This window comes from Oncorhynchus mykiss, chromosome 7 (assembly GCF_057628025.1).
Source record: "Oncorhynchus mykiss isolate SJ-2025 chromosome 7, ASM5762802v1, whole genome shotgun sequence".
In the NCBI taxonomy this organism is placed as follows: domain Eukaryota; kingdom Metazoa; phylum Chordata; class Actinopteri; order Salmoniformes; family Salmonidae; genus Oncorhynchus; species Oncorhynchus mykiss.
Window position 1 is genome coordinate 75,148,316 of NC_143028.1, and position 27,312 is coordinate 75,175,627.

General features: G+C 42.6%; 2 protein-coding genes across 4 annotated transcripts; both read left to right on the forward strand.

Annotated features, from left to right (window-relative positions):
- The first annotated feature begins 2,822 nt into the window (after positions 1-2,822).
- LOC110528584 (biogenesis of lysosome-related organelles complex 1 subunit 1) lies at positions 2,823-13,742 on the forward strand. Of its 2 annotated transcripts, XR_016497444.1 has the most exons (5): positions 3,004-3,220; positions 4,630-4,702; positions 5,610-5,742; positions 11,301-12,229; positions 12,266-13,742. XR_016497444.1 is itself a non-coding variant. In XM_021610714.3 (4 exons), exons 1-4 carry the CDS (start codon positions 3,160-3,162, stop codon positions 11,409-11,411), a joined length of 378 nt encoding a protein of 125 aa, XP_021466389.2. In that variant the 5' UTR covers positions 2,823-3,159; the 3' UTR covers positions 11,412-13,742. The 2 variants fall into 2 exon arrangements, 1 of the variants encoding a protein (XP_021466389.2); XM_021610714.3 differs by having other exon boundaries at positions 2,823-3,220; positions 11,301-13,742.
- A 3,911-nt stretch (positions 13,743-17,653) lies between these two features.
- Positions 17,654-26,389, forward strand: LOC110529045 (retinol dehydrogenase 7-like). 2 transcript variants are annotated; one of them, XM_036984189.2, is made up of 6 exons: positions 17,654-17,817; positions 21,101-21,179; positions 21,647-21,972; positions 22,492-22,750; positions 23,030-23,193; positions 25,737-26,389. In XM_036984189.2, exons 2-6 carry the CDS (start codon positions 21,148-21,150, stop codon positions 25,955-25,957), a joined length of 1,002 nt encoding a protein of 333 aa, XP_036840084.1. In that variant the 5' UTR covers positions 17,654-17,817; positions 21,101-21,147; the 3' UTR covers positions 25,958-26,389. The 2 variants fall into 2 exon arrangements, with proteins under 2 accessions (XP_036840084.1, XP_036840085.1); XM_036984190.2 differs by having other exon boundaries at positions 17,708-17,817; positions 21,650-21,972.
- The last annotated feature ends 923 nt before the right edge of the window (positions 26,390-27,312 follow it).

The window sequence follows — 27,312 nt, forward strand, 5'->3', positions numbered from 1 at the left end:
GATGCGGAGTTGACCTTGGACCTGGTGGCAGTAAGGATGGTCTTCATGGAGGCGGTTAGAAATATAAATACTTTGAATATTCAACATAGGGACACAACTGACCTCCACCACTCCAGATCCGGTGACCCAAGGCCTTGACTCCTGCACATCCATCCCTGTAGCCATTTGAAATGCCTTGATGCCCTCTTCGTTATCTGTCCCCCACTTTACAGACAACAACTGATCGGAGGACCCCTTTTTAGCAGCGACAGAGTAACGCGCTTGGCCCTAACCACTGCTAACCACTGCTCCATAATTGCTGGCCGTCAACCTCCCTCTCATATTGTGCCAGTTGGGTTTGATGCGCTGTCCAACTTGCCTGCCGTATAGCCTCCTGCTGCTCCACCGACAGCAAACAAGCCATGCAGGATGTCTGCATGCCCCAGGTGCGCTTGTTTTTAACCATGCCGGTACAGACAGGGATGACAGGGAGGGTAGTGGTTGTTCTGGCACAGGTTCAAGGAGACATGCCATTCCACTGAACGGAGATAGAGGGTTGTAGTCTTCAGCCAAATATAGGTCCTCCATTGACTGCACCTGGTTGGGCCACGGCTGGCTTCCTCCAATCACATTCCACATCCGTATGGACGATATTGTGAACTGCCATAATAGGTTGCATGGCTACACTGATAAGCTCCATGGAGGCATTTGCACGTGGCAGAGAGAATCCCCTGGTCACCTATAGAGACCTGCCGAGAGGAAGGTTGTTACGTGACACATGTCTTTCAATGCCTGACTTTGAAGACCTTGAAATGCATTTGTTGTAAGAAATGTGCAATATAAATAAAGTTTGATTTGATTGATGACATTACAGCTGTAGAATATTAATAAACTGTCCATTTCATGAGGACAAGTGCAGTTTTTCCATAAACTTTTAATTGATAACTTGGGACTTTATCACTTGACATATAGCTGTGTTCAAATACCCATTTCATAAAAGGATCCTATAAATCAAGACTGAATGTACCACTCCAAATAAATACTGTGCATTTGAAGATTTGTCTCTGGTCATGTAACTACAATACAGGCTGGATGTATAAACAAAGTCAATTCTGAATGTCAATAGATTTTTAGATTCATTCTCATCAATGACAACATTCTAGAACTGAGTTATCACTCATCTAAGTCTGGTATCCGGGGTTATCTGGTTAATGGTTATATAATTGATTAATTAAGTAGCTCTTTCCTTGTAGAATGTTGACAGCTGTATAGAACTCATTGTTTTGCTAAGATGCTCAAACTTAACGTAAGAGCTACACTCACTGAGACAGGATAAATGTTATCCCTCATGCTGGCCCTGACCAAACAGGTAAGTTGCCCCTCACTATAGCTGCACTTCTCATCATGGCCAGACTGAGAGTGGTCTTCCCCACACGGCCAGACTGAGAGTGGTCTTCTCCACACGGCCAGACTGAGAGTGGTCTTCTCCACACGGCCAGACTGAGAGTGGTCTTCTCCACACGGCCAGACTGAGAGTGGTCTTCTCCACATGGCCAGACTGAGAGTGGTCTTCTCCACATGGCCAGACTGAGAGTGGTCTTCTCCACACAGCCAGACTGAGAGTGGTCTTCTCCACACGGCCAGACTGAGAGTGGTCTTCTCCACATGGCCAGACTGAGAGTGGTCTTCTCCCCATGGCCAGACTGAGAGTGGTCTTCTCCACATGGCCAGACTGAGAGTGGTCTTCTCCACACAGCCAGACTGAGAGTGGTCTTCTCATCATGGCCAGACTGAGAGTGGTCTTCTCCACACGGCCAGACTGAGAGTGGTCTTCCCCCCTTTTAATGCTCCTATGCTGATCCTTGAAAAATGCCATAAGGTCTAAAATAGTCACCAAAGTCGACATGTTGTACAAACATTTGAATGCTAAGTAATACAAAATGATTGTTTGATCTACTGCTCTGCGAACTAGCTAGCTAAAGTGTAGTCAGTGGCTACTGTAGCTAAAACTGAGAAAGGGGACTGAAGAGGTTCAACACTTTATTCCATTCATGTCAATACAGCACATGGATTCATCGTGGATTGGGGACAGGTCTCTGATCGCGATGGTGAATGATAGATGACATTGTCAGTTAGAAATGAGGTGCTGGAGCTTCCTGCTAAATTTGTAGTCTTGCTGCGGCCTTTTCTGTTAATTATTTAGCATTTTTGAGTAAATTGAGGCAAATATATTGATAAAACTGACCTTGTCTGAGAGATAATTACATGGTTATCAAAATGTCCCACCAAGGTAAGCGTAAACCAAACACATACTTAAACACATATAATAAGTGTTTGTAAAATTCACTATAGCTGTGTTCAAATACCCATACTAACAAACTGTATACTACATACTTAATGAGTATACGGTGAACGAACTGTGTTCTTTCAGTCGAGTGTACTACAAACATTATTGGGCACAGTCAACAGCACAAAGGTCAAGAAGGTAGAGACAACAATACATCACACAAAGCAGCCACAAATGTCAGTAAGAGTGTCCATGATTGAGCCTTTGAATGAAGAGATTGATATAAAATTGTCCAGGGATAAACCAACAAGCGATATATGTTTCAGTAAGATTGGATTCTTTGCATGTACAGTAATGATTGTCAACTGTACTGCAGGGATTGGTAGTTATTACTAATTGTTGTGAGTGTAGTGTTAGATGGTTGGGTATTTGTTTTATTTTTTATTATATTATTTATTTAAAATTATTATTTTATTATATACTAGTATGTGGCGGTAATGCAACATTTATTGGATGCCAACCACCGTCAAACCTCATTTAGGCTCCCGAGTGGTGTAGTGGTCTAAGGCACTGCATCTCAGTGCAAGAGGTGGCCACAGTCCCTGGTCCGAATCCAGGTTGTATCACATCTGGCTGTGCCATAGGGCAGTACACAATTGGCCCAGCATCTTCCGGGTTTGGCCGTCATTGTAAGTAAGAATTTCTTCATAATTGACTTGCCTAGTTATATCAAAGTTACATTTAAAAAAGAAGAAGAAGACGAAGAAGATCACGTGGTACAAGTCTCTTCCGCATTGGGCGGTCTCGTGACAACAGCTCCGAGTTCTGATAGCTTTGCTAAATTAAAATATCTCTTGATTAAAACATTCAACTGAACGAACAACAACGTAAAAATGCTTTCTCGTTTATTAAAGGAGCACCAATCGAAGCAGACCGAACGAAAAGAACTTCAAGGTGAGAGGAAAGAAGGTATCGTGTGAAACTGAAGTTGTCTGATTAGCTAGCGATAGTTATGCTAAAACAGTACTACTAAATATAGCTAGCTAGCTAATTTGCGAGCAGCAACGTTAAGCTTGTTCTAGTTAAGTTACTTGTGATCCTGAACCTAGACTGACACAAAGGCAGACAACTGTTGAAAATGCATGAGATGGGACAAGTATTGTGAATTTCGTGACTAACTGCATGCTAGCTTATTTTAACTAATACATGGCCATTCACACCAAGGTCAATAACTAACTATAACGACATATAATACACAACTATAAAACGTTGGCGAGCATCCACACTAGAGGAGAGTGTATTGTTATACAGTAGCCTACACCTGCCAATGAACTTAACAAACCCCGCTATTGCTCGCTGTAGGCCTATGAATAAGGTAACAGACCATTCTGTCCTTCCGGGTGTGTTAGTTGTCATAGTGACTTCTTCATCCTTCCAAATCAAATTGTATTGGTCACATATACATATTTAGATGGTATTGCAGGTGTAGTGAAATGATTGTGTTCCTAGCTCCAACAGTGCAGTAGTATCTAACAATTCACAACAATACACAAAAATCGGCAGTTGGGTTTCCGATATGCTGCATTCATTTTTTTATTTCACCTTTATTTAACCAAGTAGGCTAGTTTAGAACAAGTTCTCATTTACAACTGCGACCAAATGTTCATACCTAGGCTATAACAACACAATGTAATAATGCATATATTTTTTTGCAGTGAATGTAATTTCAATAACCCTGTGTTCTGAATGCATGTTTCATTCCCAAATAATAAAAATCTGATCGGCAACTATTTGGGTCAGTAATTTGTCATTTCTAGACAGTTTACAAGGTCCAGAAAGGCACATTAGCGACCAGTCAGTGTGTATTTTGTCAGGATGTTATCAGCGTTAACAGATACTATTGGTAAATATGTGCTGTTTGTTGTGGATTATAATTCTCCCAAAATGTCCTAGAATTAATGTTGCCAACAATATGCTCACATGTCTAGTTGCCCAGGCAAGTTTAGATGGCTCTCGTTTTCCACTATTTTTGTAGTTATCGTTGTAGTATGAATGCACCTGTTAACTTGAATTAGATTATAACAATAAAACACTTCTCATCCTTGATGTGGACGGCCCTTAACTATGGTCCCATCATGCAACGACGACAACAAATTGTATCTAGTTCTGTGTTCGTAGAGGAACTCACACTGATGCCCAAAGCTAGCTAGCGCATAACTAAGTAGCCTCAGAAACCAGCTAGCTAGCTTCTCGCGTTGTCTTGACCTGATGGCTAACCAGTTAGCTGCCCATGCTGCCATCTCCAGCGGAGGCAAATTCCATTCACCCATGACATGACAGCTGTTTTCTTTTTCCCTGCACAGAGGGACGTAGACGAGAGGCAATTACTGCTGCCACCTGTCTAACAGAAGCCTTGGTGGACCACCTTAATGTGGGGTAAGAATGCCCTGTTTGTAACTTACCTCTTTTATGTAACCCATTCTATGTCCCATTGGGTTCAAGTCATTCAGCTGTTCAACTCAGCCAATTCATTTCAAATGGCTTGACACGTGACATATTAGACATTTGTTGTTAACCAGCATTGAAAATGCTTTAGCTACTGTCTTCTGTTTGAGTAGCCTTGGCTTATTATAGCATGTTATTATTGAAGACTGCCTGCAAATTGAACCCTGTGGAGCACTGTCCCCGACACAGATTAAACTTCATCCTGGACTAAAAAGCATTTTTAATGGAGATTCTCAAGTGAGTTGTGTTTTCCAGGCCTAGGCATAATCTGTGCTGGAGAAACTACCCCGTTTGTGTGCTTAGCCTTCAATCACTGTGTTCACCAATGATGGCATGTGACTCCACAGCACAATGTACACTGGTAATATAGAATCGTTATGACAGCAACATAAAGGCCAAACCCAAGAAAAGCATCTTATTGAGCAACAGTTAGACGTTGACCACCATTGTTGTGCCACTACATTATATTGCCGTTAACAAAAAGAGGATTAAGTCAAGTGTAGCAACATTTCTCCCCTCTTTGAGATTTAACATTAAGGAGTTCGTAAGGACATCATTTTACTCTTTTTCAGGAACTGTCAGTCTACTTTCCCTTCAGTTTCCAATATCAAATAGAATGCCTTTGCCCATAAGATGTATTCTATTGAATAATGGAACTTAGTTAGCTTCCATTCTTGTGCCAAACTTTGCATTCGTTTTCTGATCATCTCCGAACTCTTGTGGCTGATACTGTTGTTATACACATCTATATTGTGTTTATAAAGTCTTGTTGTACGTAACATTGTTTTAACATGTGCTATAGCCCTAGTCATCTTCCAGTTACTGTGTTTAACTCCAGGGTGGCCAAGGCGTATGTGAACCAGAGGAAACTGGACCATGAGGTGAAGACGCTACAGGTGCAGGCCGGCCAGTTCTCCAAGCAGACTGGCCAGTGGATTAGTATGGTGGAAGGCTTCAACCAGGCCCTGAAGGTACACACACACACACACACACAACCCTATATGGTCTTAGATTAGGAACCAACATCTCTAAATCTTTGGTGAGTGGTGGCAGACAACATGTTTGGAGAAGTGGTATGGGGTATTTTCCTTCTGCACCCAAATCAAAGTTATCTTTACTATCCCTAGAGACAGAAGTTAGTTTAAACAGTTCCACTCCTTTTTTTGATGTATCATGAACTCTGTCACTTATCCAGTGAAACATTCTAACGTTCAAAAGCATTTTAGCCAAGGGTTGGTGTGTGTGTATACATACATACATACATACATACAGTGGGGCAAAAAAGTATTTAGTCAGTCACCAATTGTGCAAGTTCTCGCCCTTAAAAACATGAGAGGCCTGTACTTTTCATCATAGGTACACTTCAACTATTCAAAATGAGGGAAAAAAATCCAGAAAATCACATTGTAGGATTTTTTATGGATTTATTTGCAAATTATGGTGGAAAATAAGTATTTGGTCAATAACAAAAGTTTATCTCAATACAAGGTTATATACCCTTTGTTGGTAAACGTTTTCTAAAAAATATATACAATTACAGTAGGCCTCAAGCACATCAATGTATATCTGTGACTCACAGAAAGTTACTGTTCTACCAAGACCACTCTTTCTCAGCTGTAAGACAATCTCTGTGCTGTGTCTTTGTTAGCATAGTGGAGGTAACTGAGGTATGAAGGAAATCCAAACCCTTGTTGTTGAACATCAAACACATTCCCTCCTGGCCTTCTACAATGTCCTGAGAAGCTGGTGCATTATCCTTGTCATATACTGCAAACTGAGAAAAGAAGGTGTCACTAGCCTGAGGGACCTTGGCTTGGTCAGGGGGGTGGGGGGGGGGGGGGTTGCTTCATTCCCGTCAAAATATCTCTGAGTCATCTCAGTCATGGCTTATTTTTTTGCTTTGTCAAGAGGATGACTTTCAGGACATTCTGACAATGAGATGAACCTCCATGTCTGGTTCTCATTCATAAAGTTGACAGTACCACCCCCTTGTGGCAGGAAATGGTCATTACCATAGACGCAGTGCATTTGGAAAGTATTCAGACCCCTTCCCACATTTTGTTACAATACAGCCTTATTCTAAAATGTATTAAATGAACAAATGTCCTCAATCTACACACAATACCCTATAATGACAAAGCAAAAACAGGTTAGAAATGTTCAAAATAAAAAACAGAAACCTTATTCACATAAGTGTTCAGACCCTTTGCTATGAAACTGGAACTTGAGCTCAGGTGCATCCTCTTTCCATTAATCATCCTTGAGATGTTTCTACAACTTGATTGGAGTCCACCTGTGGTATATTCAAGACAGGATTGTGGCGAGGCAAAGATCTGGGGAACGGTACCAAAACATTTCTGCAGCATTGAAGGTCCCCAAGAACACAGTGACCTCCATCATTCTTAAATGGAAGAAGTTTGAACCACCAAGACTCTTCCTAGAGCTGGCCGCCAAGCTGAGCAATCAGGGGAGAAGGGCCTTGGTCAGGGAGGTTACCAAGAATCAGATGGTCACTCTGACAGAGCTCCAGAGTTCCTATGTGGAGATGGGAGAACCTTCCAGAAGGACAACCATCTCTGCAGCACTCCACCAATCAGGCCTTTATGGTAGAATTGCCAGACGGAAGCCTCTCCTCAGTAAAAGGCACATGGCAGCCCCCTTGGAGTTATCCAAAGGACTGTCAGACCATGAGAAACAAGATTGAACTCTTGTCATGTCTGGAGGAACCCTGGCACCATCCCTACGGTGAAGCATGGTGGTGGCAGCATCATGCTGTGTGGATGTTTTTCATCTGCAGGGACTGGGAGTCTAGTCAGGATCGAGGGAAAGATCAAAGGAGCAAAGTACAGCGAGATCCTTGATTTAAAAACCTGCTCCAGAGCACTCAGGACCTCAGACTGGGGTGACGGTTCACCTTCCAAGAGGACAATGACCCTAAGCACACAGCCAAGACAAGTCTCTGAATGTCCTTGAGTGGCCCAAACAGAGCCCGGACTTCAACCCGATCGAACATCTCTGGAGAGACCTGAAAATAGCTGTGCAGCGACGCTTCCCATCCAACATGACAGAGCTTGAGAGGACCTGCAAAGAACAATGGGAGCACCCCCCCCCCCCCCTCCCCCAAAACAGGTGTGCCAAGCTTGTAGCGTCATACCCAAGAAGACTTGAATATATAATCGCTTCCAAAGTGGCTTCAACAAAGCACTGAGTAAAGGGCCTGAGTACTTACGTAAATGTGATGTTTCAGTTTATGTTAATACATTTGCAAAACATTTGAACCTGTTTTTAATTTGTTATTATTGTGTTATTGTGTGTAGATTGAGGCTAAATAAATTAATTTAATTCATTTTAGAATAAGGCTGTAACATAACAAAAGCAATACTTTCCGAATGCACTGTATACTGTATTTAGATATAAAGTGCCTTCAGAAACTATTCACACCCGTTGACTTTTTCCACGTTTTGTTGTGTTACAGCCTAAATTTAAAATGGATAAAATGTAAAAGGAAAAAAAGAAAAATAATTGCAAAGTATTATTTTTTTTTTTTCATCACAATACCCCAGAATGTCAAAGTGGAACTTTATTTTTCAACATTTTTACAAATTAATAATAAATGCTGAAATGTCTTTAGTTAATAAGTATTCCACACCCGTTGTTCTGGTAAGTCTAAAATAAATAGTTTAACCAGTCACATAATAAGTTGCATGGATTCTGTGTGCAATAATAGTGTTTAACATAAATTTTGAATGACTACATAATCTCTGTACCCCACACATACTGTAAGGTCCCTCAGTGAATTTCAAACACAGATTCAACCACATCTCTACATGAAAATGGCGCTGGAGGGGATGGCTGCCGTTTTATGAGCTCTTGACCAATTGCGCTATTGAGTGTTTTTTATTTTTTGCATTGTTTGTAACTTATTTTGTCTCTTATGACTGAAAATAGCTTTTGGTTATCAGAACAGCGATTACTCACCTCAAACTGGTATGTCTATTTGTCAGTAACAGCTAATATTGAGGAAGTTTCAAGGTATTGCTTGCCTGAGGTAGAGTACCTCATGATAAGCTGTAGACCACACTATCTACCAAGAAAGTTTTCATCTATATTTTTCGTAGCTGTCTATTTCCCACAACAAACTGATGCTGGCACTAAAGCCGCACTCAACGAGTTGTATAAGGCCATAAGCAAACTTGAAAATGCTTTTCCAGAAGCGCCGCTCCTAGTGGCCGGGGACTTTCATGCATTGAAACTTACATCCGTTTTACCTCATTTCTACCAGCATGTTACATGTGCAACCAGAGGGGGGAAAAAACTCTAGACCACCTTTACTCTACACACAGAGACACATACAGCTCTCCCTCACACTCCATTTGGCAAATCTGACCATAATTCTATCCTCCTGATTCCTGCTTACAAGCAAAAACTAAATAAGGAAGTAACAGTGACTCGCTCAATATGGAAGTAGTCAGGAAACGCAGATGCTGCGCTACAGTACTGTTTTACTATCACAGACTGAAAAATGTTCCGGGATTCAGGAGTATACCACCTCAGTCACCGGGCTTCATCAATAAGTGGATTGATCAGTCGTCCCCACGTACATATCCCAACCAGAAGCCATGGATTACAGGCAACATCTGCACAGCGCTAAAGGCTAGACCTGCTGCTTTCAGGGAACTGGACAGTAATCCGGACGCTTATAAGAAATCACGCTATGCCCTCAGACGGGCTATATGCCTTTCAGGCTTGCTTCAAGGCAAGCAACACTGAAGCATGCACGAGAGCACTAGCTGTTATGGACGACTATGATCACTCTCTCCGTAGCCGATATGAGCAAGACCTTTTAAACAGGTCAACATTCACAAGGATTACCAGGAAGTGTAGTTAGAGCATGCGTGGAACAACTAGCAATTGTTTTCACTAACATTTTCAACCTCTCCCTGACCGAGTCTGTAATATCTACATGTTTTAAGCAGACCACCATAGTCCCTGTGCCCAAGAAAGCGAAGGTAACCTGCCTAAATGACTACTGCCCCGTAGTCGGTAGCCATGAAGTGCTTTGAAAGGCTAGTCATGGCTCACATCAACACCATCATCCCGGAAACCCTAGACCATTCCAATTCGCATACCGCCCCAACAGATCCACAGATGATGCAATCTCTATTGCACTCCACAATGCCCTTTCTCACCTGGACAAAAGGAACACCTATGTGAGAATGCTGTTCATTGACTACAGCTCAGTGTTCAACACCATAGTGCCCACAAAGCTCATCACTAATCTAAGGACCCAGGGACTAAACACCTCCCTCTGCAACTGGATCCTGGACTTCCTGACGTGCTGCCTCCAGGTGCTAAGGGTATGCAACAACACCTCTGCTTAGTCCCTTCCTGTACTCCCTGTTCACCCACAACTGCGTAGCCAAGCACCACTCCAACACCACAACAGTGGTAGGCCTGATCACCAACAACGATAAGATGGCCTATAGGGAGGTCAGAGACCTGGCAGTGTGGTGCCAGGACAACAACCTCTCCCTCCAACTTAATTAAAGACAAAGGAGCTGATCGTGGACTACAGGAAAAGGAGGGCCGAACGCTCCCCCTTCACATCAACACGGCTGTAGTGGAGGCAGTTGTGCGTTTCAAGTGTCCACATCACCAAGACAGTCATAAGGAGGGCACGACAACACCTTTTTCCCCCCAGGAGACTGAAAAGATTTGGCATGGGTCCCCAGATTCTCAAAAGTTCTACAGCTGGACCATCGAGAGCATCCTGACCGGTTGCATCACCGCCTGGTATGGAAACTGCTCGGCATCCGACCGTAAGACGCTACACAGGGTAGTGCGTACTGCCCAGCCCAGTGCATCACTGGAGCCAAGCTTCCTGCCATCCAGGACCTCTATACCAGTGGTGGAAAAAGTACTCAAAATGTAAAGATACTTGGGGGGATAAAAATAAATGGAATAGAGCTAAGCACTGGACAATTCCTAGAGAAAATTGGTTGTCTGCTTTTCAACAGACACTGGGAGACCCATTCACCTTTCAGCAGGACAATTCCCTAAAACACAAGGCCAAATCTACACTGTAGTTGCTTACCAAGAAGACATTGAATGTTCCCGAGTGGCCTAGTTACAGTTTGGCTGTCTAGCTATGATCAACAACCAACTTGACAGAACTTCAAGAATTTTAGAAATAATAATGTACAAATATTGTTCAGTCCATGTGGGGGACTCTGGGATTTGAGTGTTTTTGTAACTGCTATTTCCTGCTATCTAGAGCCTTAAATTACAACAGCTGTTGTTTACGAAGCAAGTGATGAATAAAATTAGATTCTATTTGATCCTATGGTTCTAAGATTAACTTAGCCTTAAGATACTTTTGAGAAACCGGACCCTGGTCATTACCAGAATAACTAAAACAGTTATGCATTTGTAATCTATCTGTGTAGGCTACTTATTCATGTTTAGTTCTAACCCTTCCCATTGTATCTTTTAGCTTTGGCTCCTAACCTTTTATCTTTCTCTTGACCAGGAAATCGGTGATGTGGAGAACTGGGCTCGCAGTATTGAGATGGATATGAGAACCATCGCCACAGCTCTGGAGTACGTACACAAGGGGCAGCTCACATCAGCCTCTTCATAGACACTCTGAACCTAAACCCAGAACTGATGGATTGCTACTAGCGTTGGTATATGAACACTCTCACTGTGAAAGAGGGGGTGGATTCACAGCGGATACCACAATTCTGGAACCAAAATCCCGATAAGTCATCTATCTCAAAGGACGATACGTGGGTTCAGACATGACTACGGCTTTAAGGCTCTTTCCAGTGTTCATGAGTGACACATTGTGTTACAGTAGGTATGTCTATGGACAAATAAACCTTATTGATCAGAGCATCTTAAGTCCCATCGGCAATGTTGTTTTGTTAACAACTCTTGTATTGTTATAGGTCTATACCACATATAATAACCTTGTGGTGGAAATATCTAACTGTCCTCCTACTATGTGTAATAATGGGCCATAACCTCACATCTGGTCCATGTGAATGTAGCAACACTCCTAATAATAAGGATTTAGCCGTTCACACAAACATTATTTCGCCAGTGAGTTGATCAGTGTGGGAGAACGAGGCAAAGCATATCTAACAAATCAATTTTTTTACGATCTTCTCCTGCGAATATGAATAGTTCAGATTGGGGTGCTAGTCTCTCTAAATTTATTACATTTCCCTATTCCCATGGAGGATGAACAGGACAGCTAGCTGACACGGAACTCAAACAGGCTGTGTGCATGCGCCATTGTGCATAAATGTATTTTGTCCCCCCACGCCAAACGTGATCACGACACGCAGGGTTAAAATATCAAAACAAACTCTGAACCAATTATATTAATTTGGGGACAGGTCAAAAAGCATTAAACATTTATGGCAATTTAGCTAGCTAGCTTGCACTTGCTAGGTAATTTGTCCTATTTAGCTAGCTTGCACTTGCTAGCTAATTTGTCCTATTTAGCTAGCTTGCTGTTGCTAGCTAATTTGTCCTGGGTTTCTAATCATTGAGTTGTTATTTTACCTGAAATGCACAAGGTCCTCTACTCCACTAATTAAGCCACGCATTAAACGGTCAACTGAATCGTTTCTAGTCATCTCTCCTCCTTCCAGGCTTTTTCTTCTCTTGACTTTATATTGCGATTGGCAACTTTCATAAATTAGGTGCATTACCGCCACTGGCCTCGTTCGTCTTTCGGTCACCCACGTGGGTATAACCAATGAAATGGCACATGGGTACCTGCTTCTATAAACCAATGAGGAGATGGCACGTGGGTACCTGCTTCTATAAACCAATGAGGAGATGGAAGATACAGGCCTTGCAGCGTGATCTGCATCAGAAATATAACTGACTTCTATTTTAGCCCTTGGCAACAGACGTGTGGGTGAAATAATTGAATGATATAGATTTCAAAATGTATTTTGCGACACTGGAACAAAAGAGGCCTGTTTGTGTAAAAGTAGCGTGGGTAAATTGGATTTATTGGCTTGTAATTAAATGAGCAAGTCTCCTGTTTTAGAAAGAGACTGACTAGTTACTGCCTTCTCCCTGTCTGACTAAAACTACCTACCCTGGTTGTTGCAGAATTCCTGAATGAATATTCATCACTGAGTAAGATGGAAGAGGCAGGACTTGAGGAGCCCTGCACACTATTAACCCAATATTAAATGGATTGTGGCAGCAGGCAGATCATGCAATAGTCATTTACTCCTTACTCTGCTTAATCTTAATCGGCATGCGATCATAATCGAAGTAAGCATATGCCGATTTAAACATCTGGTTTTCTGCGCCATCTTTCAAATGATTACGACATGTAAAGAAACTTAATCAGATTTCCAGCGGTGTGTTTGACCTGCAGATGTGCCAGAACCAGCAGCACACATTTCCTTTGAATACACAAGTATGCATCTTAGAAATATAGTTTTCACATACAAACTTTATAGGTCCGAACTCCGTCTCTAATAGGCTCCTCAAAAAATAACAGGGTTGTTGTGTGAGAGCGTTTTTATTTTGATTGCCGATTTTTCTGCATTCATCAAAGTCCCATCAGGTAGCCTGATTTCAGATGTGTCCATGTTAACAGGATTTTTTTGGGGGGGGGGAAATCGTCTTCTTGTAAAAGCATGTAAACATTTTGAAATCAAATTATTATGTTAATTGGACTATGTGCACAGAACCGTACTCATTCATGTCAGTCTGGGTTAGCAAGGCTAGCTACCTCTACCCTGTGTAATAAATGCTAATAAATGCTAGGCTAGCTACCTCTACCCTGTGTAATAAATGCTAATAAATGCAAGGCTAGCTACCTCTACCCTGTGTAATAAATGCTAGGCTAGCTACCTCTACCCTGTGTAATAAATGCTAATAAATGCTAGGCTAGCTACCTCTACCCTGTGTAATAAATGCGACGGTAACATCTCAACAGTCTCTTGCTCCTTGAAAACCTTTTGGATCATGTATGTTCCTCATCAGTTAATAATTCTCATCTACTGTATGTCTTGTAGCCTGATGTTGTCTGTTTACGCTATCGTGCCAACTCATTGTTATGTCTTAACACATTGACGGCAATGGAGTTGGTAAACCCACAAACAGATCTGGGGGACTAGGCCATAGGCTAGGCCACAAGAGGAAACATACTTGTCTGTTAACTTTCATGTTTTATTGTGATGCTTCTCTTTTCTTGAATGAAGACATCAAGTGGCGGACAAACTCTGACATTTGTATTATTGTTGGGTTGTGGAATCCAGATAGATACCAGTTAATCCAGCTACAGAACACAGTAAAGCAACGATAGAAAGATACCAGTTAATCCAGCTACAGAACAAAGTAAAGCAACGATAGAAAGATACCAGTTAATCCAGCTACAGAACACAGTAAAGCAACGATCGAAAGATACCAGTTAATCCAGCTACAGAACACAGTAAAGCAACGATAGAAAGATACCAGTTAATCCAGCTAATCCAGCTACAGAACACAGTAAAACAACGATAGAAAGATACCAGTTAATCCAGATACAGAACAAAGTAAAGCAACGATAGAAAGATACCAGTTAATCCAGATACAGAACAAAGTAAAGCAACGATAGAAAGATACCACTTAATCCAGCTACAGGACACAGTAAAGCAACGATAGAAAGATACCAGTTAATCCAGCTACAGAACACAGTAAAGCAACGATAGAAAGATACCAGCTAATCCAGCTACAGAACAGTAAAACAACGATAGAAAGATACCAGTTAATCCAGATACAGAACAAAGTAAAGCAACGATAGAAAGATACCACTTAATCCAGCTACAGAACAGAGTAAAGCAACGATAGAAAGATCCCAGTTAATCCAGCTACAGAACAAAGTAAAGCAACGATAGAAAGATACCACTTAATCCAGCTAATCCAGCTACAGAACACAGTAAAGAAACGATAGAAAGATACCAGTTAATCCAGCTACAGAACACAATAAAGCAACGATAGAAAGATACCAGTTAATCCAGCTACAGAACAAAGTAATGTTGCGTCACAAGGCATTGGAGCTCAATCACATTCTTGTTTGGTAACCACTCTCTTTCATAAATTCTGACATGACTTTTGTGTTGTTGCAATGGACAAATTGATCTAAAATACAACAAGAATCTCAACCTTAGGCGATGAGCCCAACTAACTTTTACCAGAGTTTTGTCACACAACACAATGCCACAGATGTCTCAAGTTTCAGAGAGCGTTCAATTGGCATGCTGACTGCAGGAATGTCCACCAGAGCTGTTTCCAGAGAATTTAATGTTCATTTCTAAACCTTAAACCGCCTCAAATGTTGTTTTAGGGAATTTTGCTGTACGTTCAACCGGCCTCACAACCGCAGACCACGTGTATGGCGTCGCGTGTGCGAGCAGTTTGCTGACGTCAACAGAGTGGTGGGGTTATGGTATGGGCAGGCGTAAGCTACGGACAACGAACACAATTGCATTTTATCGATGACAATTTGAATGCAGAGATACCGTGACGAGATCCTGAGGCCCATTGTCGTGCCATTCATCTGCCGCCATCACCTCATGTTTCAGCATGATAATGCACGACCCCGTGTCGCAAGAATCTGTACAAAATTCCTGGAAGCTGAAAATGTCCCAGTTCTTCCATGGCCTGTATACTCACCAGACATGTCAGTCATTGAGCATGTGCGGGATGCTCTGGATCGACGTGTACGACAGCGTGTTCTAGTTTCCGCCAATATCCAGCAACTTCACACAGCCATTGAAGAGGAGTGGGACGACATTCCACAAGCCACAATCAACAGCCAAATGTAGGTCACACCAGAAACTGGCTGGTTTTCTGATCCACGCCCCTTCTTCTTCTTCTTCTTCTACTTTTTAAAGGTATCTGCAGATGCATATCTGTATTCCCAGTCATGTGAAATCCATAGGTTAGGGCCTAATTTATTTATTTCAATTGACTGATTTCCTTGTATGAACTCTTGAGTAAAATCTTTGAAATTGCTGGATGTGCGTTTTATATTTTAGTTCAGGATATATAATGGCGTGTAAAGACAGTATATTAATAGAAAAGGTGTGTGTATCAGTAGTTATAAAGGATGAGCCATGACTAGAATACAGTAAATGCATATGAAGTTGGTAAAACAGTATGTAAACATTATGAAAGTGACCCGTGTTCAATGGCTATGTACATGGGGCAGCAGTCTGGTGCAGGGTAGAGAACGGGGTTGTAGCTGATTTAGAACAGTGACTTAAGGCTAGTAGTGACTATTTAACAGTCTGATGGCCTGGAGAAGCAGTCTCTCATTCACAGCCTTGATGGACCTGTACTGTCTCCGCTTTCTAAATGGCGGGGTGAACAGGCCGTGGTTCGGGTGGCTGAGCTCCTTGATGATCTTCTAGATGGTAGCGGGGTGAACAGGCCGTGGCTCGAATGGCTGAGGTCCTTGATAATCTTCTTGGCCTTCCTGTGACACCGGGTGTTGTAGATGTCCTGGAGGACAGGCAGTGTGCCCTCAGTGATGCGTTGGGCTGACCGGGCCCTTGGTGATGCGTTGGGCTGACTGGGCCCTCGGTGATGCGTTGGGCTGACCGGGCCCTCGGTGATGCGTTGGGCTGACCGGGCCCTCGGTGATGCGTTGGGCTGACCGGGCCCTCAGTGATGTGTTGGGATGACCGCACCCCCCTCTGGAGAGCAATGCGGTTGCGGACGGTTCTGTTGCCGTACCAGGCGGTGATACAGCCTGACAGGATGCTCTCAATTGTGCTATGTTACATACTGACAGTTACATAATGAAAGTCTAGTGGTAGATGTACATTTTCCATGGATTGGTCTTGACATGAACTAATCATTTTTTTTGTTTTTAAATCACATAAATGTATGTCCAGAATTTAGTGGTCCCTGAATGTATTGCAGTTACTGGGCCCATAATTCCTCCTTCCCACCTGTCTTTATTCCCAACACACACACAGTCCATGTACACACACACACACACACAGTCCATATACACACACACAGTCCATGTACACACACATACACACACACACATTCCATGTACACACACACATACACACACACACAGTCCATGTACACACACATACACACACACACCAGTCCATGTTCACACACATACACACACACACACACACACAGTCCGATGTACACACACATACACACACGCACACAGTCCATGTACACACACATACACACACGCACACAGTCCATGTACATACACACAGTCCATATACACACACACATACACACACACACATTCCATGTACACACACACATACACACACACACAGTCCATGTACACACACATACACACACACACCAGTCCATGTTCACACACATACACACACACACACACACAGTCCATGTACACACACACACACACACAGTCCGATGTACACACACACACACACACACACACAGTCCATGTACACACACACATACACATACACATACACACAGTCCATGTACACACACATACACATACACACACACACACACACATACACACAGTCCGATGTACACACACACACAGTCCATGTGCGCACACACACACACACACACACACACACACACACACACACACACACAGTCCATGTACACATACACACATTCCTTGTACACACACATACACACACACACACAGTCCATGTACACACACATACACATACACACAGTCCATGTACACACACACATACACACACACACAGTCCATGTACACACACATACACACACACACACACACACACAGTCCATGTACATACACACACACACACACACACACACACACACAGTCCATGTACACACACACATACATACACACAGTCCATGTTTACACACAGTTTGCAGATTGTCTTATAGGATAAACTACAGGGATAAAGCTCTTTCTCTGCCAGTCACACACAGTGACACAACACAGGCTCCAGGGACCAAACTGTTACTGTCAGAGACGGAGAGAGAGAAGAGGAGGTAGACCTGAGCCTACAGTAAACCACTGATAACAGGTAGGTTGGCATTTTCATTTCAGGGATAAGGTAGGTTGGCAGTTCTAACATATTCATCAGATAATTAAAACTGATTCATGTAAATTGCTAACCAATCTTTCAAACTTTAAAGTATTGTTAGATATGTACAAGGTGACATAGCTGGTTCTTGTGCATGACATGTGTCCATTGTAATATATTAGTATTTATTATTGAGTTATTTACATGAATGTTAAGCTCTAAATGGACCGGGCTTTCTAAGAGTTTGCACTGATTTGCAAATGTTATTATCCAGAGGGGAGAGGAGTAAATAAGGACAGTTTCATATGCTCAGCTTTGTCATGTGGCTCGGCGATATGGCCTAAAAGTTCTTATCTCCATTTGTTGTTGCTGTTATGCCATCTCTAAATAAGCTTTGTTTGTACAATTAAAGGTCAAATACACTGCTTTTCAAACAATCAGCAATAATCTAATGAATTCAGGGGTTGTAAAATTTATACATAGGCTAAATATAAGCCTTCCACATCCATAAGACCTACTAACAATTACAAATAGTTTTAAACCTTTTTTTTTGTTGCAATAATCACAGATCTGACTTTCAAGACTGTTTATGAAAATAACATTTTTGTTACAAACACAGCCTGAACCATGCATAATGCACATACGCTAATAATGACTAACTAAAGCAGGTATTTATATAGAAAATGTCTCCTAAACAATAATCTCAAGCACAAGCCCACGTGCTAGTGAGTAGCCAGCTGATCTTTGTTATCCGACTTGGATCTATCTGCTAGCTAACAAGGTGGAACAGTTGAATTGTTATGAACACACCCTTCTGTCTGTCTCCAACGGTTTCAACAGCATGCTAGCCTGTCCACTTTGTCAATTGTTGAAATCTTATTTCTCAGAATGAGAACATACCAATTCCTTGTATAATTGTATTTTATGCTTATTGCTCATTTATAAAAACACAGATTAGACCACTAGTATAACAGTCGTTTGGCTAAAATGCTGCTAGCGGTACGTGGTACCTCAATGCCGCGTGCGACAAACTTAGCATTACTTTTCCAGAATCAATGTTCATTGATACTCCCGTTTTAGTAGTGTTTGCTCTGCTCTCAATCTGAGGAGACAGTACAATAATGTACAATAATGTCTCACTGTGTCTTGTTGTCCATATTCTGTTGGACCAAACCTGAAATGCAAATAGCGAGTTGAAACCATTTGTCAGAGAAGGGGGAGGGGCTTGTTGTGTATGGCATTGGGAGGGGCTTGGTGTGAGTGGCAGGGGGCGGGGCCTGGTGTGTGTGGCTTGGTGTGAGTAACAGGGGGAGGGGCTTGTTGTGTATGGCATTGGGAGGGGCTTGGTGTGAGTGGCAGGGGGCGGGGCCTGGTGTGTGTGGCTTGGTGTGAGTAACAGGGGGAGGGGCTTGGTGTGAGTAGCAGGGGTAGGTGCTTGGTGTGTGGCAGGAGGAGGGGCTTGGTGTGTGGCCGGGGGAGGGGCTTGCTGTGAGTGGCAGGGGGAGCGGCTTGGTGTGAGTAGCAGGGGGAGCGGCTTGGTGTGAGTGACAGTGGGAGGGGCTTGATGTGTGTGTGTAAATGGGAGGGGCTTGGTGTGTGTGTGTGTAAATGGGAGGGGCTTGGTGTGTGTGTAAATGGGAGGGGCTTGGTGTGTGTGTGTGTAAATGGGAGGGGCTTGGTGTGTGTGTGTAAATGGGAGGGGCTTGGTGTGTGTGTGTAAATGGGAAGGTGTTCACAGCACAGGAGATGAGACCAAAAAGACCATGCAATTAAATTACTGATAAATACTTTGAGGGAAGAAATGTACTTGCTACGATTGTGATATTGTGATATGGGGCGGCAGGGTAGCCTAGTGGTTGGACTAGTAACCGAAAGGTTGTAAGTTCAAATCCCCGAGCTGACAAGGTAAAAATCTGTCGTTCTGCCCCTGAACAGGCAGAACAGTAGGCCGTCATTGAAAATAAGATTTTGTTCTTAACTGACTTGCCTGGTTAAATAAAGGTAAATGTTGTCTCACCTATGTTACGATTAATTCACTAATTGTAAGTCGCTCTGGATAAGAGTATCTCCATCACACTAGTTACTGTCCCCTCGCCATCACACTAGTTACTGTCCCCTTGCCATCACATATCAGAGATGTGATGATTGAAATTGGTCGGCCTATGTGATGTACATTTAATGAGTGATTTTATGGCTAACATACTGTAGTTACAGGTGTACCAGGCAATATCCCCTCCTACAGGTGTTCTTATTGGTGTGTTTGTGTCTGTATCTGTGTCTGTGTCTTTGTCTGTACCCCCAAAATCCTCCTTGGTCCTCCGTGCACCTTTGATTACATACAGTATGTCCCTTTCTTCCGTGTGATCCCAGGATGTCCCAATCTATTCCACCCGAGGCTTAATAAGTTTGCCGGGAGGCTAATAGGTTTTGAGAGGCTTAAATAGCTTGAAGAGAGGCAATGGGTTTTTGCTACAAAACAATCAAAGCCCTGCCTTAAACCCCTATCCTCGTTCCAGTGCCTCTTTGTTTCATAAGATCTATAAGAGCCTTATCCCAAGACTCCTCATGTGCTCTGAAGAAACCAACTGCCCATATTATGCATATCATTCTTTAAATACCTCACTGGAAAGCCCAAAAACACGTGTTTTAAGATGTCAGATTCAACTGATCCTTGTCAAAATAGGCCATCTGGTAAAGTGTATTCCAGATTCCACTGAGTTGTTATTTTTGGGGGCTTTCACTGGATGTTTGGGTTTTAGTCCATTTTCTTTGAAGGATAAAATTATGAAAATGTTCCCCTTTTTCATCAAAGATTTTACGATGATTTGTAAAGTCTTCTGCTGTCATGATGAAAAATAAAACTTTAGCCAAGTGTCAGATAACATTTGAGATAATGTCAGTGCCTTTTTTTGGATTCTCCATGACGTTGAGCCCCTCTCAAATTACACCCTATTCCCTATATAGTGCACTAGTTTTAACCAGAGTCATATGGCCCCTGGTCAACAGTAGCGCACTATATAGGGTGCCATTTGGGACATAAACAAGGTCCGGGGGAGGGGCGCCGCAACGTCATGGAGAATCCGAAAAAGGCAAACAAACATGTATCTGGCAATAACCACTTTAGTGAATATTTACATAAATAAGCACAGAGATATAGGAGCTGATCAACATACAATGTTACAAGAGGACATGTAGACTACAGTGACAGGTTTGACTGAACGACTTGCTCAGGTAGCGTTGACAACATTTTGTAATGTGTGTTATTTCCTAACACTTCCTGCAGGGATTAATTTTTCTACACCTCCATGAAATCCTCTCCCAGACCTCATCATGGATATTGATTCTGTGTACCGGTATTTAGGGTAAGATTTAATCATTCCATTTAACTCCTAGGATGTTCTTTTGGAAATAAGCCTATGTAAACCCGCATGAAAACACCCACTCACTTTTCAATCAATGTCATAAGAATGTCAAAATATCTGCATGAAATTCTATCAATGTCATATTTCAACGTAGCTGATGTTGAACATCCATGTATTTTATTATTTTGCATTTGCAAAAAAAGAAGCCATCTACATACATAGAGTTTTCTGTCTCATTTCAAGCACAAACCAACGATTCAGGGACTTCAAGGTTTGGTCGGCTTCAAAGTGGATTTCATCTTTGTTGACAACTCAATCAAATACCATCCAAACGTAGATGTTGATTTGATGTTAATGTAAGGTCTTTGCCCGGTGTGATGCTAAAGAAAAACATGACATCGGGCAAAAAAAAAATATCAACATCCTATTTCACCCTACAACCTCCCACTGTGCTCTCCTCTTCCCAGTAGGGATAATCTATGGCTGTATGGCATTTCTACCTTCGTGGTTCTGTGGACGCTAGGCTGGCTGTACAGAGACAGTCTGGAGATAGAGGATATCAAGGAGAAGTATGTGTTTGTGACGGGCTGCGACTCTGGCTTCGGGAACTTGCTCTGTAAGAGGCTAGACCGACGGGGGTTCAGGGTGATAGCTGGGTGTCTCACAGACAAAGGGGCTGATGATCTGAAGAGGGCGACTGGGCCGTACCTGAAGACGGTTCTCCTAGACGTGACGAGCACCGGCAGTATACAGAAAGCTATGGAGTACACCAAGCAGGAGGTTGGAGATAACGGTGAGAAACCATCTGGGTTTATGTTACTCACTGCTAGGGCCAGGAGTTTTTTCTACCTATATTCCTGATTAGTATCTCTGTTTCCTAGCTGTAACCTATCCTGGTCTGGTCAGAGAGGCCCTAAGGCTGTAACCTATCCTGGTCTGGTCAGAGAGGCCCTAAGGCTGTAACCTATCCTGGTCTGGTCAGAGAGGCCCTAAGGCTGTAACCTATCCTGGTCTGGTCAGAGAGGCCCTAAGGCTGTAACCTATCCTGGTCTGGTCAGAGAGGCCCTAAGGCTGTAACCTATCCTGGTCTGGTCAGATAGGCCCTAAGGCTGTAACCTATCCTGGTCTGGTCAGAGAGGCCCTAAGGCTGTAACCTATCCTGGCCCTAAGGCTGTAACCATGACTCAAACAGCAGTTGTGTCAAATAAAACAGATGCATGTGACTTGAAATACACAGTGAATACAAAGCTGAAAACATTTCTGACTAAATAATAACAATATCTTCATATTTCTCTCTCTCGTCCTCTCCCAGGACTGTGGGGTATCGTGAACAACGCGGGGCGCTCCCTGCCCATGGGTCCCACAGAGTGGATGAGGATGGAGGACTATACCAGTACCCTGAAGGTCAACATGACGGGGGTGATAGAGATGACCCTCACCTTCCTGCCCCTCATCAAACAGGCCCAGGGGAGGATTGTCAACGTGGCCTCAGTGCTGGGTAGGGTGGCGGCTAACGGAGGGGGATACTGCATCTCTAAGTTCGCTGTGGAGTCCTTCTCAGACTGCCTCAGGTAGGCTACTATAGTTTGTTTGGATCTTTGTAAGCCCACAATGCCGGCTAATTATTCCAGGTACTATCACAACAACATATAGTAGTCATCACGAAGCTCAATTCAACCAAACCCATATTGTGGTATTTACCTTTCATAGATTATTATAGTCTGCTTTAATCTACTGTATTTCACTGAGCTACAATATTCGATAAGACAAAATTATACAATGTTAAAGAGCAACATAGTGTTTTTAGAGAATGTATGTCAACCAAGCATTGATGTCTACATTTTCCAAAGGAGGGATATCCACTACTTTGGGATCAAGGTGTGCATCATTGAACCAGGTTTCTTTAAGACAGCGGTTACCAGTCTGGATCCCATTGAGAGAGAGCTGCATCGCCTGTGGAACCAGCTCACACCTGAAGTAAAGGCCAGCTACGGAGACAAATACCTGGATAAGTGTAAGCAGCAGTAGAAGTGGTAGTGGTGGTAGTAGTAGTAGTAGTAGCAGCAGTAGAAGTGGTAGTGGTGGTAATAGTAGTAGTAGCAGCAGCAGTAGAAGTGGTAGTGGTGGTAGTAGTAGTAGCAGTAGTGGTGGTAGTAGTAGTAGAAGTGGTAGTTGTAGTAGAAGTGGTAGTAGCAGCAGTAGAAGTGGTGGTAGTAGAAGTGGTAGCGGTGGTAGTGGTGGTAGTAGCAGCAGTAGAAGTGGTAGTAGCAGTAGAAGTGGTGGTAGTAGCAGTAGAAGTGGTAGTGGTGGTAGTAGTAATAGAAGTGGTAGTAGCAGTAGAAGTGGTGGTAGTAGCAGTAGAAGTGGTAGTGGTGGTAGTAGTAATAGAAGTGGTAGTAGCAGCAGTAGAAGTGGTAGTGGTGGTAGTAGTAGTAGAAGTGGTAGTAGCAGCAGTAGAAGTGGTAGTGGTGGTAGTAGTAATATAAGTGGTAGTAGCAGCAGTAGAAGTGGCAGTGGTGGTGGTAGTAGCAGCAGTAGAAGTGGTGGTAGTAGTAGTAGAAGTGGTAGTAGCAGCAGTAGAAGTAGTAGTAGCAGCAGTAGAAGTAGTAATAGAAGTGGTAGTAGCAGCAGTAGAAGTGGTAGTGGTGGTAGTAGTAGTAGAAGTGGTAGTAGCAGCAGTAGAAGTGGTGGTAGTAGCAGTAGAAGTGGTGGTAGTAGCAGTAGAAGTGGTGGTTGTAGCAGTAGAAGTGGTGGTAGTAGCAGTAGAAGTGGTGGTAGTAGCAGTAGAAGTGGTGGTAGTAGCAGTAGAAGTGGTAGTAGCAGCAGTAGAAGTGGTGGTAGTAGCAGTAGAAGTGGTAGTAGCAGTAGAAGTGGTGGTAGTAGCAGTAGAAGTGGTGGTAGTAGCAGTAGAAGTGGTGGTAGTAGCAGTAGAAGTGGTGGTAGTAGCAGTAGAAGTGGTAGTAGCAGCAGTAGAAGTGGTGGTAGTAGCAGTAGAAGTGGTAGTAGCAGCAGTAGAAGTGGTGGTAGTAGCAGTAGAAGTGGTGGTAGTAGCAGTAGAAGTGGTGGTAGTAGCAGCAGTAGAAGTGGTGGTAGTAGCAGTAGAAGTGGTGGTAGTAGCAGTAGAAGTGGTAGTAGTAGCAGTAGAAGTGGTGGTAGTAGCAGTAGAAGTGGTGGTAGTAGCAGTAGAAGTGGTAGTAGCAGTAGAAGTGGTGGTAGTAGCAGTAGAAGTGGTAGTAGCAGCAGTAGAAGTGGTGGTAGTAGTAGTAGAAGTGGTAGTAGCAGCAGTAGAAGTGGTAGTGGTGGTAGTAGTAGTAGAAGTGGTAGTAGTAGTAGTAGAAGTGGTAGTAGCAGCAGTAGAAGTGGTGGTAGTAGCAGTAGAAGTGGTGGTAGTAGTAGTAGAAGTGGTAGTAGCAGCAGTAGAAGTGGTGGTAGTAGTAGTAGAAGTGGTAGTAGTAGTAGAAGTGGTAGTAGCAGCAGTAGAAGTGGTGGTAGTAGCAGTAGAAGTGGTGGTAGTAGCAGTAGAAGTGGTGGTAGTAGCAGTAGAAGTGGTAGTAGCAGCAGTAGAAGTGGTGGTAGTAGCAGTAGAAGTGGTGGTAGTAGCAGTAGAAGTGGTGGTAGTAGCAGTAGAAGTGGTAGTGGTGGTAGTAGCAGCAGTAGAAGTGGTAGTGGTGGTAGTAGCAGTAGAAGTGGTGGTAGTAGCAGTAGAAGTGGTGGTAGTAGCAGTAGAAGTGGTAGTAGCAGCAGTAGAAGTGGTGGTAGTAGCAGTAGAAGTGGTGGTAGTAGCAGTAGAAGTGGTGGTAGTAGCAGTAGAAGTGGTGGTAGTAGCAGTAGAAGTAGCAGAAGAAGAATGTCATCTGTCAGATGAGACATTGGAATAAACCATGGTCCTGTCCTTCACACACAGGGTTAAAACCAGGGGTTGGAACCGGTTCAGGGAACAGAACCCCATTTTTGGGGGGAGGAATCAAATCAGAACTGGGGACGAAAGTTCTCTATACTGTTATGGAACAGAATTATTAAAAAGTGTGGGAACCAGTTAATGTTCTTTTATAATAATATTTTTTTGGGGGGTTATATTTGAAAGTAATGTCAAGCTAAATGTAAAAAAAAAAAAACTTAACGATTTCAGGAGGTTTAAAAAAAAGAACAGAAAATAACAATAGAAACTGGTCCAGAACTTTATTTTACTGGTCGGAACAGTGGAATGGCATGAACAAAAATGATAGTTCTGTTCAGAACGAAACGATTGGAAAATATTTTGTTCCAACCCCTGGTTAAAACCTCTAGTCTTGTTTAAGTGTCAATGGAATTTGCTGCTAAATCTCATTAGTAGAAAATCCCATTGACATTTGTTTCAAGACTATACGTAGTATTACCATCCTGGCTATCATGCTACATCCAGCTTATCGTCCAATTGGTTTCTGGCTTCAACCCGTCTCCTCTTCACTTTTCTTTTCTCCTCTGCTCTCCTCTTCTCTCCTCTGTAGTCCTCCCATTGGCCGTACAAATTCCTAACAGTTTTAACAATATCCTCTTTCCCCTCCCCAACCGATCCAGACATCCAAATCCAACGGTTGATCATGAATGCATCTTGTGACTCTGACCTGAGTAAAGTGACTAACTGCATGGAGCATGCCTTGATGTCTTCCTACCCCCGAACCCGCTACAGTGCCGGCTGGGACGCCAAGTTTGGATGGATCCCTCTCTCTTACATGCCATCCTGTGTCATCGATATTGGGCTAAAACTGGTGATGCCACGTCCTGCTGAGAGTGTGTAGAGTTGCATTTAAAATAGTTAACACGATACAATACAATACAATCCTATACTAAACAATAAAAAAAAAAAACAGTATATTGTTTTGAGTTTAAACGTACAAAATGTAGAGTAGTCTACACAATTTTACCTGGAAAACGTAATTCAATGCATTTCTTTACAGGTTTACTGTCGGTGTTTTGCAGCTAGATTATATCCTAGAGTTATGAAAGAAAACAACATGGACTATTTAAATAGTTATGTTTGGGAACCCACTGTGCCTTTTTTTGTCACCATTATTTATGTTGCTAAATTTCAAGCAATATTCAAAGTTTTACAGGCAAAAGCTTTATTACCTACAACAAGCAGTTTGAACATCGTTCAATAAGGCTGAAAGAACTGATGTCCATTATTATGAACACAAATAATAAAATGAGACCAATTCATGATTTTCAAAGCTCATCGTCTCATTGTCAGCCTGTTAGGATTTCTCCCCACTGTGAGTTGGTCAAAGTATTTCAAAACATAGCCTATAGGAACCACATCGGTCTGTTGATTTAACCAAACAGCTCATCGTACAGTATGTCTGCTCTGCTCTGTAGCCTCTGCCTAAATCGGTTCATTGTAAACAAAGTGACATGTTGGTTAATGGTTACATGATGCAGATACTTGAGTATTTGAATACATTATATACAGTGCCTTGCGAAAGTATTCGGCCCCCTTGAACTTTGCGACCTTTTGCCACATTTCAGGCTTCAAACATAAAGATATAAAACTGTATTTTTTGTGAAGAATCAACAACAAGTGGGACACAATCATGAAGTGGAACAACATTTATTGGATATTTCAAACTTTTTTAACAAATCAAAAACTGAAAAATTGGGCGTGCAAAATTATTCAGCCCCCTTAAATTAATACTTTGTAGCGCCACCTTTTGCTGCGATTACAGCTGTAAGTCGCTTGGGGTATGTCTCTATCAGTTTTGCACATCGAGAGACTGAATTTTTTCCCATTCCTCCTTGCAAAACAGCTCGAGCTCAGTGAGGTTGGATGGAGAGCATTTGTGAACAGCAGTTTTCAGTTCTTTCCACAGATTCTCGATTGGATTCAAGTCTGGACTTTGACTTGGCCATTCTAACACCTGGATATGTTTATTTTTGAACCATTCCATTGTAGATTTTGCTTTATGTTTTGGATCATTGTCTTGTTGGAAGACAAATCTCCGTCCCAGTCTCAGGTCTTTTGCAGACTCCATCAGGTTTTCTTCCAGAATGGTCCTGTATTGGGCTCCATCCATCTTCCCATCAATTTTAACCATCTTCCCTGTCCCTGCTGAAGAGAAGCAGGCCCAAACCATGATGCTGCCACCACCATGTTTGA

Coding starts and splice junctions, on each gene's coding strand:
- LOC110529045 (XM_036984189.2), top strand. CDS start 21,148: ATGGATATTGATTCTGTGTACCGGTATTTAGG. Junction 22,751..23,029: donor TCCTTCTCAGACTGCCTCAG/GTAGGCTACTAT, acceptor CATTTTCCAAAG/GAGGGATATCCACTACTTTG. Junction 23,194..25,736: donor AGACAAATACCTGGATAAGT/GTAAGCAGCAGT, acceptor CAACCGATCCAG/ACATCCAAATCCAACGGTTG.
- LOC110528584 (XM_021610714.3), top strand. CDS start 3,160: ATGCTTTCTCGTTTATTAAAGGAGCACCAATCGAAGCAGACCGAACGA. Junction 3,221..4,629: donor CGAACGAAAAGAACTTCAAG/GTGAGAGGAAAG, acceptor TTCCCTGCACAG/AGGGACGTAGACGAGAGGCA. Junction 4,703..5,609: donor GTGGACCACCTTAATGTGGG/GTAAGAATGCCC, acceptor GTTTAACTCCAG/GGTGGCCAAGGCGTATGTGA.